The 14170-nt window shown below is 40.9% G+C and overlaps 1 protein-coding gene across 4 annotated transcripts in view; it reads left to right on the top strand.

The window, feature by feature from the left end:
* LRP6 (LDL receptor related protein 6) overlaps nt 1–14170 on the top strand; it is an 81790-nt gene that overhangs the window by 63144 nt on the left and 4476 nt on the right. For all 4 annotated transcript variants that reach the window (XM_034440373.3, XM_034440372.3, XM_087873304.1 and 1 more), the window contains 7 exons: nt 478–680; nt 2775–2986; nt 4747–4940; nt 7642–7851; nt 9834–9959; nt 11466–11702; nt 12738–12848. In XM_034440373.3, the coding sequence (XP_034296264.1) occupies nt 478–680; nt 2775–2986; nt 4747–4940; nt 7642–7851; nt 9834–9959; nt 11466–11702; nt 12738–12848 (1293 nt within the window). The remainder of the gene's footprint in view (nt 1–477; nt 681–2774; nt 2987–4746; nt 4941–7641; nt 7852–9833; nt 9960–11465; nt 11703–12737; nt 12849–14170) is intronic.

Raw genomic sequence — 14170 nt, 5'->3', positions numbered from 1 at the left:
GTGCTCATCTCTGTTTCAAAGCCAAAGAGCCAGCACTGTCCGAAGAAGTCTGTGGTTATGTGGCCGGCATGACTAAACACCAAAGGTGCACGGAATGCTGTTCCCTTCCCACGAAAGGTGGTCCCTATTTTTCTACCTGCATTTTTTACGTGCTGCTAGGTTGGCAAAAGCTGGGACAAGTAACGGGAGCCCACCCCATTACGCGGCACTAGGGATTCGAACCGCTGAATTGCCGATCTTTCGATCAACAAGCTCAGCGTCTTATCCACTGTGCCACCACGTCCCTTCCCTTTGAATAGCACCTTCCTTTTTCCAATCTATCTCTTTAGGCTCAATTCTTTCCACAAAGGAAGGCCTCTCCTTTAATTGCTGCTATCTTTTCATTCTGTGGGCACTTTGGAATATTTTCAGAGTTGTGATCTTAACATCTTCAGCCTAACTCACACTTTCCCTTCTGTGTTTGTATTTCTCCCTAAGCCCCTACAAGTTTCTTGCTCTTCAGTCAGAAGAATGCAATCAATCGTATGGTGATCGATGGGTTGAAGAGCCCAGAGATCATCCTTCCGATACACAGCCTCAGAAATGTTCGGGCAATCGACTATGATCCCCTGGAGAAGCAGCTTTACTGGATCGACTCTCGCCAAAACATTATCAGACGGTCACAAGAAGATGGCAGTCAGGTATCTAAACAAGGGCTGTTCAGTTTTCAAAGAGAGACAAGAGCAAAATAATTCTTGTCTTACCGGATTTAATGTTTGAAACACATTATAAACGCTGCTGCTTGTGCAGTAGAATTTGCTGGTTATTAAACTGACAGATGGAAATCAGCTGAAAACAGGAACATCTTAATTTTGGATAGAGGAAGCAAATTCAGTGTTGAGTTTAGGTAGAGCTTAATTTTACTGTATAAATGTTTTAAAGGTATATGAATAAAGCTCATCAAAATAAGTTTTCAAAAGATCTTTGTTTAAATATGTCCTATTTAATTCTTTAGCTTCTTGAAAAGTAGATACAGGATCAGTCCAGTTTCTGAATTTTTAAGCCATGAGCTCTGAACGGACACATTCAATTTCAATTTTTTCATGTGGCAAACCCCCCCCCAAAAAAATCAGGAAAAAACTTTGAAAAAGTAGTAAATTGATATATCACCAAAATATATCCCTTATTCATTTAATAACTGCATCAAATCACATGTATTGAATGTTAATTAGTACTGAATATTGATTATTCCTGTGCCCGATATAATCAAAATTCCCCTAAAACTCTCAGATTTAATGATTTTGGAATATAATTCAAAGCAACACTGACTTCTTTAAGTTCAAAACATTTATCCATACATTTCCTTATGTTGTAATCATGGAAAAAACACCTCAAGAGCCCAAGTTTTTGATGTTATGGTAGAAACATAAAATGAGTGCAACCCTTTAAATATCCATTGTGGCACTGGCTATAACTGAAGGAACCTTGGATCTTGTAAGTAATATAAATGGACTTTTGGGTAAATTGTCTTGGTAGCTGATTAGGCCTATATTAGTGTACCTACAGTATTAGAGGTAGTCCTTGACAATAATTTATTTAGTGACCATTTGAAATTACAGCAGCACTGAAAAAAGTGAGTTACCATGTTTCACACTTAAAACCATAGCAGCATCCCCATGGTCACATGATCAAAATCCACACAATTGGCAACTGGCATGGATTTGTGATGGTTGCAATGTCCTGGGGTCATGTGATCCCCTGTTGTGATAAGCAAAGTCAATGGGGAAGCCAGATTCACTTAACAACAGTGTTACTAATTTAATGACTCTGGCAAGAAAGGTTATGAAATGTGGCAAAACTCACTTAACAACTGTCCTGCTTAGCAGCAGAAATTTGGGGATTAGTCATGTCTACCGTAAGAATATGTGTATTGTCCTAGTAACTGCCTGAAGGGGATTTAAAAAATCCCCTCTTGGTTTGGGAAATTCAGATTGGGAGTGAAAGATTAACTCACGTAGCTTAGTTTTCTTCTCAGTATTGTCTCATATTTTGGTCTGAAATTTAAACAGGACTTTTAAAATTTACGTTCTTTTGAGTGTGTCTCTCTTTTGAGTATTTGGTGTTTTGTCAAAGTTTCAAGTTTCACAAATCCTCCCATTTGTGGAAGGTAGCCAAAAAAAACCCAACACAAACCTAAAAGAGAATCTACAGGTGGGATTAACACATCTACTGTTTCTCAACACTTGAATTGGTATTTTTATTCTTTTGCAGCCAAAAGAATTGCTCAACTTTTTTTGAGATTTATTTACGTATCATTTATAAGATTTATACATATGGCCATCAATCTTACGTTCCATAACCTTAGGTGGCTTATAAAATAGTGATAAAAACATCAAAGCAGTCTAGTGTTGTGTTCGCATTTCTAGCAATATTTTTTTCTTTTTTAATATAAAAAAGTATGTATCACATACAGTATTTTTATACTGTCAATTGTAGAGTTTATCAATATTTGCTTAACAGGGAAAGTTGGATTCCTTTTTCACCATTTATTCTGCTGTTGCTCTTACTGTTTCTTGTTCAGTGAAGAAGAACGAAGAATAACAAACTTCATTGTCCTTCACCACCACTGATCATTGTGTATCCTAGCTGGTGGGACTGTCTAAAATATTTTGGGGAGGGTAGCAGGTTGACAGAATGACAGAGTTATATAATTTGTCCCACACTAAGTTAGCTCTGTGCCAAGTTCCGGTTTGTTTCTGATGGAGTCCTTGAAGCATCTTGTACCTTCCTTCCAGAGTTCTACCATTGTGATGAGTCCCGTCCCCAACCAAAATCTAGATATCCAGCCATATGATCTGAGTATTGATATTTACAGCCGTTACATTTACTGGACTTGTGAAGCCACAAACGTCATCAATGTCACGCGGCTGGATGGACGGTTGATGGGCGTGGTGTTGAAAAACGAACAGGATCGGCCCAGAGCTATCGTTGTGAATCCAGAGAAGGGGTAAGTAGGTTGCAGGATGGGAAATGTTTAGACATTCCAGTTCCAGATCCTTTTATCACTTGACTTATCTCCTGCTCTTATTTTCTGCTGTGCCACGTCAACCATTTTATGTTTGAATGCTTTAAAGAAAATCAATATCACAATATAAATCCTGAGGCGCTAACACTCACGTTCTAAAATGTGCATTATCTAAACAAATGACATATTGTTTTATGCCTTTAATGGTTATGCACATTTTAGTTCAGGTGTGTAAAACATGCGGAAAAACAAGGAACCACTCAAGGAATTGATACCATTTTTTTGTTGCTTCCACTTTTGATTTCTAGAAACTTCAAGAAGCACCAGCATTTAGGAAGCCATGAGAGAAAGAAGGGGAAATGATGAACAAAATGTTTTTTATATCCCTTTTCAAATTTGTCAAACTTAAAATAGTGGGAGTTATTTTTTATTACCTTTCTAAGTTGCTTAAGAGTTCCATTCTTAAGTGTCGGAAAACACTTGATTTAAACTATATTACACAAAATAAAAGCCGGTCCAAGGAAACATGGAATAAAGAAGTTAAAATCAGTGGCGCTATATTTATAATAAAGAATGCATATAATTGTAATAATAAATCAGTACAGAAATGTGAAATTGTTTTTATAACATCTAAGAATTTTAAAGATGTCTTCATCTATGAAACTAAAGGATTTATGTAGCACAATTTTGTAAATAGTGTGTGTAATACAGATAAAATAAATGAGTAGGAGAATCCTCCATAAATTAAGCAGCTTCCTAATCTTTATAGAAGCAGAAGGATTAAATAAAATGTTTAGGAACTATTTAGTCTCACGTTTTTTGTAAACCACAGAATTTTTTAAAAATTAAAATATTCTTCCTGCTACAAAGCAAAGGGAGAGAAAATCCAGAACAGTTGGTGGATTTTTAAGCTCTAGTTAATGAACTGTACTTCGTTAATGAGAGCTTAAAATTATGTATGCAGTCATAATTAACAGATTAAGATATTAGCTGCTTTTTAACATGCAGCTTTTCTGTTTATTTTTTAAATACAATACAGTTCTTATTTTTTTTTTAAAAAAATGACATCAAAGATTATCTGCATTTCAAACTTTGAACCCTAAGTAACTGATACCATCAAAACATGTAGCTTTAGAAAATTGGAAGGAAACTTTCTTGTGTTTTTTAAATTAATTTTAAATAAAATAAAACGTTGAATTCCATGTAACTCCAAGTAGCTTCTTTGGCAATGGTGTGGAATTGTCTTTTTCCAGAACCTTCATTCAACCTTGAGCTTCAGATTTTCTTATAGCCTCCCACCAGAGGTGGTATTCACTTACTTTCCCTACCGGTTCGCAAATGTGCGCACATGTGCCCCGTCCACGTATGCGCCTGGCCTTCTGCACATGTGCTTTGCTGGTGTGCGTGCCTTCCACACATGCACCCAGCCTCAAAAACGTACCTAAATAGGATGGCGGGGGGCAGGCTCACCCGTGATTTCCGCTACCAGTTTGGGCGAACCAGTCCGAACCGGCTGAATACTACCTCTGCCTCCCACCCAATGTGCATCACATTTAATTATTTCAAAATCAGCTGTTTGCCAGCACCTCTTGTGTTTTGTTTTGTTTTGTTTTGTTTTGTTTTAGTTAGTGTTCTCTTCCCTGCATCCACAAGCAGTTCAACGATATCCAGCCTGCTGATTTAGTAGGGGACAGGATAGAAAGACCACGCGTGAAATAACTTGATCGTCTTTCATTTCGCAGGTACATGTATTTCACCAACTTCCAAGAAAGATCTCCCCCTAAAATTGAAAGGGCGGCATTAGACGGAACTGAACGGGAGGTCCTCTTTTCCAGCGGGCTCAGTAAACCCGTTGCCTTGGCCGTCGATAACAATTTGGGGAAGTTATTCTGGGCAGACTCCGACCTGCGGAGAATCGAGAGCAGCGATCTGTCTGGTAGGATAAAGTGTTTTGGTTTGGTTTTTTTGCTTTCAATTAATCCCCCTAATTAATACCCTTCCTTTTGAGAATCAAACCGTGTTGCAAACTGCTTGTTACAGAAGTTGTGTTCTAACAACATTCCTTTTATACTTAGGCTTGCAATGCAACGCTTTCCAGATTGAGCCATGGTTTAACTGTGCTAATCTAAGAACCCAAATGTACGATGCTAAATCTAATCATGCATACAGCCCAGCATTGTTCTCTTCCCTATTACGGTGTAATTGCAGCTTTTCCATGGATGATTCCTAGTTACCTTTGTAACGATTTGTGTATTCCTCTTGGGTTACCTTGACTCAAATTAGCGCACTGCCTATTACAGAGAAAATAGGGAAATTTGCTAATCTCCTGTACAATAACCATAAACAGACATTAAAACAGTAACCAGAATAGTTAAACTGACCAGAATAGTTAGTTGGGCTTTCTGATCAAGACGTTGCAGCCTTCCTTTTGCAACTTGGGCAAGCAATTAAAAAAAAAAAAATACTCTGTGGCTTGCAAAAGTCCTTTTCTACCTTCTTTTCATTATTACTTATTTCAGGTTTTGATTTTCCTGTACAGGTAGTTCTCAACTTATCACAATTGAGCCCAAAATTTATGTTGTTAAATAAGACATTTGTTAAGTGAATTTTGCCTCATCTTACAACCTTCCTTGCCACAGTTGCTAAGTGAATCACTGCAGTGGATAAATTGGTAACAAGGTTGTTAAGTGAATCAGGCTTCTCCATGGATTTTGCTCATCAAAAGGTTACAAAAGGTGATGACATGACCTTGGGAAACAGCAACGGTCATAAGTATGGATCAGTTGCCAAGCATCTGAATTACAATCACAGGGATTCTGCCAAGGTTGTAAGTGTGAAAAATGATCATAAGTCACTGTTTTCAGTGCCGTTGTAACTTTGAACAGCCACTAAATGAACTGTTATAAGTCAAGCACTACCTGTATTCCCACCTCTGCTTTCTTTACAAATAGTGATTTACATTAAACCACAAGAGCATTTTTACGAAGCCTCTTACTCGCTTTCTCTCTCTTTTTTTCCCCCTGTACGATAGAACACATTTACAAGTCATAATTGGGGTTTCTGGAAGACCTATTCTGTGGTTAGAAAATTACATCTTGCGGTTTGGTTGGATGAGATTTAGAGAACCTTATAGCTCTATTGGTGGGAGAGCTGGAACCATTGATTTTCCTTTTAAAAAATAAAAAAACCCCCACATTTCTCAATCCCTGTCAAGAAAGTTGGGATCTCCTTTTCAATGGGATGAGTCAGAATTACAAACCAGTACAAACGTGATCCCGGTGATTCTTCAAATGCCCCCAATTCTATTCAGAATAGAAGATACTATAGAATAAAATAATCCCTGGAGTTTGGAGGGAGAGTCTTTTGAACAGTGGAAGAACAGGTGGTGGCATTCAGCCAGTTCAGATCGGTTTGGGCGAACCAGTAGTAGCGACCTGTGGGTGGCCCACCCCCACCCTGGGGTTATGCCGTCCTATTTAGCCACGTTTTCTAAGCCGTGTGCATCGGGTGGGTTCTACTTACCTTTACTACCGGTTCGGAACGGGATCGTGCGTGCACCTTGCTTCTGCGCATGTGCAGATCGCCAATGATGACATCCGGGGCAATGGGCGGGGCCTCCTGCCAGATTTACTACCAGTTCTTGTGAACCAGTCCAAACCAGGGACAACCCACCAGTGGCATGCAAGCTGCAGCACGAGCAAAGCACATGTGCAGAAGGGGCGCAAGTGAAGCAAGCGTGTGCGTGAGTTCACATTTTTGGTGCACAGTGAACCGGTGGTAAAATTATGTGAAACCCACCTCTGGATAGTAGCAAGAATGTCTTCCTCAGATTAGCAGGTGAGATACCTGGAGAAAGCAGACTTTTCTTCCCACATATTCTCATACTGGAGTGGCTAGGACAGTCTAGCGTTTCTGCTTTTTCGCAGCATAGAGACTTCACCTGTTTCAGTTTCCTAGATTGTAATGTTCAGCTCAGTTGATAACATTGTGATTTGTAATGTTCTAAAACCATATTTCCTGGAAGTCGGGTTTGTCTCTTCCCATATGAAATTTGGCATCAGCCTTGCAACATCTGCTTTTGGCTCCATCAGAATGATAGGCATTGCTAGAAAGATTTTTTTCCCCCCAGGGATGCTATCATATCTCAAAACAGGTGTGGTTCCATTTAGATCAATTTTAGATACATGTTAAATATACTTACCTTTCACTTTCTGTTGAAATGCATGCTAATCAACTTAAATCAGGAACTTTTATTGGTTGCTGATATTGATATTGTTGTTGGACTGGATCTGGGTAGTCCACTTTTAAAGTCGTGGAAGGTCTGCATTGCGTCTTGTGACTGGATATCCCATCAATTTAATATCTTTTATGCAAACTATATTGTCTTTATGCCGAAACTTCTGGCAATCAGCTCCAGAGATGTTGCATTATTAAGGAGAAGACAAATCTTTTGTAACATTTTGTTTCCAAACATAAACTTGGAATGTTTGAAATTTGTTTACAGCTGTTGTGCATTTTATTGAGCTCATTCGGCATTATGGTTTAGGCATCTCACATTAAGACGCAGTCACAGCATATGTGAAGTCAAAAATATTTTGTTTTGGTTCAGTTTCCCCTTTCTTCCCCCCATTTCAAAGGTGCAAATCGGATAGTATTAGAAGATTCCAACATACTGCAGCCTATAGGCCTGACCGTATTTGAAAAATGGCTTTACTGGATTGATCGTCATCAACAGATGATTGAGAAAATTGACGTGACTCGCCAAGAGGGACGTACAAAGGTTCAGGCTCGAATTGCTCAGCTGAGTGACATCCATGCCGTTAAAGAACTCAACATGCAGGAATACCGTAAGTCAAGGGTGTCAAACTCAATTTCATTGAGGGCCGCATCAGGGTTTGTGTTTGACCTCAGAGGGCCAGGGGAGGGCGGTATGGCCAGCTCTATGTCACTCAGTCGGGGGCACCTGTGGTGGCCAAGTGCTAAGGCAGGACTGTCAGGGCATTTATTAATCCCATGTTTGGCTCTGGGACTAATTACCCTGGTTTAGAGGAGGAGATGAATCGAGGCTTATTCCAAGTTGCAATATTCTGAAAAGAAACGCGAGAAAAGTTTCTAATAAAACTCATTTATTTGTTATAAAGAAAATAAAACACTTCACTAACTAAGAAAAGTTAATTGTTACATTTTTAAAAATAAATCGGGCCAGTTGCTTTCCAGCAACCGGCACTCCTGGCAAGAGAACAAAGGAAAGAGTGTGTGAAGTAAGTGAAGGAATGTGGGTGGATGGACATGCGTAGTAGCTTTTGATAACAATTCTTGGCAAGGTACGGAAAGTCAGATAGTCCAGAAATAATGAGCTCAGCTGGTAAATAAAATAACGCAGTGACAAGGACTTCCCTGAGACCATCCCTCACATTATATCCTTCCTTCCTTCCTTCCTTCCTTCCTTCCTTCCTTCCTTCCTTCCTTCCTTCCTTTTCTTCTTTTTCCTTCCTTCTTCCTTCCCCTCTTTCCTTATTTTTCCTTCCTTGCTCTCTTCCTATCTTTCCTTCTTTTTCTTTGTCTTTCCTTTTTTCCTTTCCTGTCCCTTCTTGCATGCTGAAATGCAAAAGGGTAAACATTTCTCCTTTTGTTTTGTTTTCAGTTTGTTTTGATAGCCCTCTGCCAGCTAAAACGGGGCTTGGGGGGGCTGCATGCGGTCCCCCGCACCCCGTTTTTGGCTGCGACGGCCTCCTGCAGCCCTCTGCTGGTCCTGTTTTTGTTTGCGTGCGGCCCCCTGAGCTCCATTTTCACTGGCAGAGGTATCACGGGCTGGTCCTTTGCTGTTTCCAGGCTGGCCCTGCAGGCCAGATCTAAGCACCCAGCGGGCCATATGCGGCCCACGGGCCTTGAGTTTGACAACCCTGCCATAAGTATTTCACCACACCGAAGGAAGAACTTAAATGTTATCTCTCATAAAACAGCTTCCCTATAATTTATTAGTTGGAGAATTCTGAGAGTGACGTTTATTCATCTCATACTTGCCAAGTTTGAGAAATACTGGTCTGAAAGCTCTTATGCTTAGTTAGAAGATTCCCATTTATAGTAGATCCCATGCAAAATAATATTTTCATGAGATTAGCAGGTGAGATACTTTGAGAAAGCAGACCTTTCTTTACTCATGTTCTCATAATGGCCTGGCTGGGACACTACAACGTTTCTTGTTTTTTCACAGCATAGAGACTTCACATGTTTCAGTTTTTTAGATTGTAATTTTAAGCTCAGTTGATAACATTATGATTTTTAACGTTCTAAAATCATATTTCTTGGAGGTGGGATTTGTCCCTTCCCATATGAAACTTTGGCATCAGCCTTGCAACATCTGTTTTTGGCTTTATCAGAATGATAGGCATTGCTAGAAAGAAACCCCCTGGCCCCCCCAAGGAAAATGTTAGATTTGCAGCTCATTTCTTATTGTTTAACTTTCTTTGGAAGGAAAGTGCATCAGTCAGTTTAACAATATGACCATCTTAAGTCTGTTGGGATACTATGCTGACCTTAGAATCTTCCCAGAAATGTCATCATGCAGAGATAGCTTCGCATTTACATTCCAAGACATTGAAAAGATGTTTTGGTGCTAAAGTTTGCGCTTACATTTGCCCTTCTTGCTGAAATCATTTGTACTTTTTCAAAGAATTATTGATAATGGAGAGGTAGCTGATCTTCATGGAGATTTTGAGCCACTTCTAGGAGGCAGTCTGAAATCTATAGTTCTCTGATTTAAAAAAAAAGCAGGCAAACAGGTGTTTGAGATATAAAATACCATCTGTAAATGCTCTTCATCTTTCAGGACAGCACCCCTGCTCCCAAGATAACGGTGGCTGTTCTCACATCTGCATTATAAAAAACGATGGAACTACACGTTGCTCCTGTCCCATGCATCTAGTCCTTCTTGAAGATGAACTTTCCTGCGGAGGTAAGACTTTTTTTCCTTAAGGTATTCTTGATTTAGGTAGAAGGAGGTGCGGTGGCTCCGTGGCTTAATGATGCTGGAGATGGTCTCAGCATCAGTGGTTCGAGCCCAAGCACTGTATGGCAGAATGAGCTCCCGTCACTCGCCTCAGTTTCAGTCCACCTAACAGTTCAAAAACATCTTCTGTGCAAGTTGATAGATGGGTACCACTTCGGTGGGGAGATGAGCTGGTGCTCTGTGCAGGCAGGCAAATTCATGATGACTCTGAACCTTCCCGGTTGTGGTGCTCGCTTGCAAGGCAGTTCTGCGAAGGGTTGGAAGCCTTGGGTGATGCTGCAGGAAGAGCCACTTGTCTCGCCCTCCTGTGGCACACTTTGGGAAGTGTGCAAGCGTGTCATATAAAAGGGCTGGTCCCCTTGGCAAGCCCAACTACTACTCTGCAATAGCTTTGTGGTCTCCTGGCTACTGTAACAATGCTGTATTTTAATAGCAATAGCACTTAGACTTATATACCACTTCACAGTGCCTTACAGCCTTCTCTAAGTGGTTTACAGAGTCAGCATATTGCTTTGACTCCGCCTTCCATCCTTCCGACGTGATAAAACGAGGACCCAGATTGTTAGGAGGGGGCAATATGCTGACTCTTTAAACTGCTTAGAGAGGGCTGTAAAGCACTGTGAAGCGGTATATAAGTCTAAGCACTATTGTTATTGTATATTGAGGTACAACTATGGTTCCTAGAGTCATTGTGTTCTGCCCTAGCTACGGACCCAAAGAACGCAGCACACACAAAGTCTGTACAAACCTTAGTTTACTAAATAAACCAGTTTTTTACAACAACGGCTGTTAATTAACTGCATTAACAGCCGCCAAGAATTCAAAGAATAATACTGAAAGCTTACTGTGGTTGGCAGAATGCCCAGAAGCAATTTGCAGGAAGCTGATAAGATAAGCAAGACAAAGACACGAAGGTATGTGAACGAAGTTGTTCCCTGCAAATTGCTTCAGTCGGCATTCCTCCTTAAATAGGCTCAGGGAGTGGCCAATTAGCCCCAAGCCTTACTCTCGAGGAGACCTCCCCCTGAGGAGCCACTCCTGCCTTTTGGCAGCTCTGCGCGCCCGTGCATCGAGAAAAGGCTCCTCCTCTTTTTCCTCTTCACTTATGGGAACTTCTGGAGGTTCTGAAGGCCCTGGCTGAATCCCCGCCTCTGGCACCACATCTTCTCCAGCCTCCTCATTGTCCGACTCGAGTGCCAGCTGCACAGGCTGCTGGCGCAGCACCCCACCAGCCTCCTCGCTGTCTGAATCAGCTACTAGCTGCACAGGCCGCGTATGGGCCGCAACACATTGGTCCCGGGCAGAGAGAGTTCAAGCAATGCATGTTTCAATCAAATCCCCAATTTCCAGATACGTAACTCCAGCTTGTGCTGAGATACACAGTATTTAGACAGCTACTTCACTTATTGTTTTTGTTGCATCTGAAAATAGAGAGTTCCCTCTCCCCAACAGAGCCTCCAACTTGCTCCCCGCAACAGTTCACGTGTTACACAGGAGAGATTGACTGCATCCCTGTGTCCTGGCGTTGTGATGGGTTCACGGAGTGTGAAGATGCCAGTGATGAGAAGAACTGCCCCTTGTGCTCCGATTCCCAGTTCCAGTGTGAGAGCGGGCAGTGCATTGATGCCGCCCTGCAGTGCAACGGAGAACCAAATTGTCAGGATAACTCAGACGAAAAGAAATGCAAAGGTATTCCATGTTCCTGAGCAGTTCAGCGGTTCGAATCCCTAGTACAGGTCTCCTGTGTGAGCAGAGGGTTGGACTAAATGACCTCCAAGGTCCCTTCCAACTCTGTTACTGTTAAAGTAGAGATTGCTAAAGGTAGTCCTCGACTTACGACCACAATTGAGCCCCAAATTCCCACGGCTAAGCAAGACAGCCGATAAGTCAGTTTTGCCCCCGTTTTACGACTTTTCTTGCCACAGTTGTAAAGTGGATCACAGGTGTGTGTTAAATGAGTAACACAGTTGTCCGGTGAATCTGGCTTCCCCGTTGACTTTGCTTGTCAGAAGGTCGCAAAAGGGAACCGCATGACCCCGGGACGCTGCAACCGTCATAAATGTGAATCAGTTGTCAAGCATCCGAATATAAATCACAGGACCGCGAGGATGCTGGAACGGTCATAAACGTGAAAAAATGGTCATAAGTCATTTTTTTTCAGTGCTGTTGTAACTTGGAATGTGAACTGTTGTATGCTGAGGACTACCTTTTTCAATTATGGTTAAATCAAGGATTAGTTGTAGTAGGCTGTGTTGTCCACTGGGGGGAGATGTTGTGCATTTGTGGCCAGCAACTCGCATTGTTTTTGTTGTTGTTGTTGTTCCTTGGCAATGCAATTCTGGCATTGTTTGTAATGCTGGCATTAGCCTAAGCAGTGTAAGTTACTGTGAGGTCCACTTTCACCCTGAATAAGCCATCCACCCCTTTGAAATTCCTTATTAATCTAGTTTACATGTTTAGTTTTGCCAGATCATGGCTTTGAAAGTGTACCTTTCATTGTACGCTTCCCTGGGGAAATTTTACCTTTAAACAGCAAGCTGCAAAATTTGAAATCAGGTGTATACAATAATAAAGGCGATCCAAGATAAGGAAGTTATTTTTGTTCAGTCTAAAACGTTTACCGATGCGGTTACTTGTCTTATGTCTTTATCTGTTGAACGTCTAACTTGCAATTTTAAATATTTTTCTCGTCCCTTAATGATGGATTTGCTTTCCGCCCTCCAGTGCTTTGTTTAACTGACCAGTTCCGGTGTGCGAGTGGTCAGTGCATTGGGAAAAACAAGAAATGTGATCACAGCCTAGATTGTAATGACAATTCAGACGAACAGGGCTGCTGTAAGTATACCCATATGTATATGGTTATATGTTTTTAATGTTTTACTTCTTTGTTTCGCTTCATTGTCTTTTGTTTTGTTGTAAGCTGCAGGGAGTCAGAATTATTCAGCAGCATGCAAAAATAAAATTTGCTTTGCTGAATGGCAGGCTTAGCCCTTCACATGCTGACAGTGTTCTGCTCTGTGCAACGAAACATGGCATGTTAGGTTTGATTTGTACTGTTGATGTTACCTAATTTGGGTAATGACACACCTGCAAGAAAATAACCAAGGGAGAGTGAGAGCACCAAGGACCCCTCAGTTTGATTCGTTCTGTGTAATTTTGCTTTAATTTGTATCTCACGGAAGGCTACTCATGTGTGAAGATACTCAGCTTTACTAAAATTCAGTTTTTGTGTCAAGTATCAATATAGTGAAACAGGTCAGTTATTTCATGGTATGTCCCTCTTTCCGTTGATATAATTGGGCAGATTTCAGAACACATTAGAATAGAAATAGAAATAATAGGGATGGGATGGGATGGAAATAGCAATAGCACTTAGACTTATATACCGCTTCACAGTGCTTTACAGCCTTCTCCAAGTGGTTTACAGAATCAGCCTATTGCCCTCAACAATCTGGGTCCTCATTTGACTGACTTCGGAAGGATGGAAGGCTGAGTCAACCTGGAGCTGGTCAGAATCGAACTCCCGACAGTGAGCAATGAGTTAGCCTGCAATACTGCATTCTAACCACTGCACCACCACGATTAGAATAGAACAGAACAGAACAGAGAATAGGAGTAGAGTAGAGTAAAGAATAGAAATAGAATAAAGGAGAGGGATAAGCTAGAATAGAATAGAATAGAATAGAATAGAATAGAATAGAATAGAATAGAATAGAATAGAATAGGAATATAGAATAGGAATATAGAATAGGAATATAGAATAGGAATATAGCAATAGCAATATCAAATAGACTTATATACCACTTCACAGTGCTTTACAGCCCACTCTAAGCGGTTTACAGAGTCAGCCTATTGCCCCCAACAATCTGGGTCCTCATTTTACCCACCTCGGAAGGCTGGAAGGCTGAGTCAACCTTGAGCCGGTGAGATTCAATCTGCTGAACTGCAGCTAGCACTCAGCTGAAGTAGCCTGCAGTGCTGCACTCTAACCGCTGTGCCACCTCGGCTCTATAGAATAGAATACAATAGAATAAAATAGAACGTACTAATACTATCTGAATACAAAACTATACTAAACTAATACTATGTTAATGCTATACTATGCTGTGCTATTCTATACTATATTTTTTCTCTGGTGCATAAGCTCTCATACTAAC

The sequence above is a fragment of the Pantherophis guttatus genome, chromosome 7, assembly GCF_059756535.1.
Source record: "Pantherophis guttatus breed Tessera chromosome 7, ASM5975653v1, whole genome shotgun sequence".
In the NCBI taxonomy this organism is placed as follows: Eukaryota; Metazoa; Chordata; class Lepidosauria; order Squamata; family Colubridae; genus Pantherophis; species Pantherophis guttatus.
The sequence above is the reverse complement of the archived record's forward strand: the minus strand, read 5'-3'. Positions and strand labels throughout refer to the sequence as shown.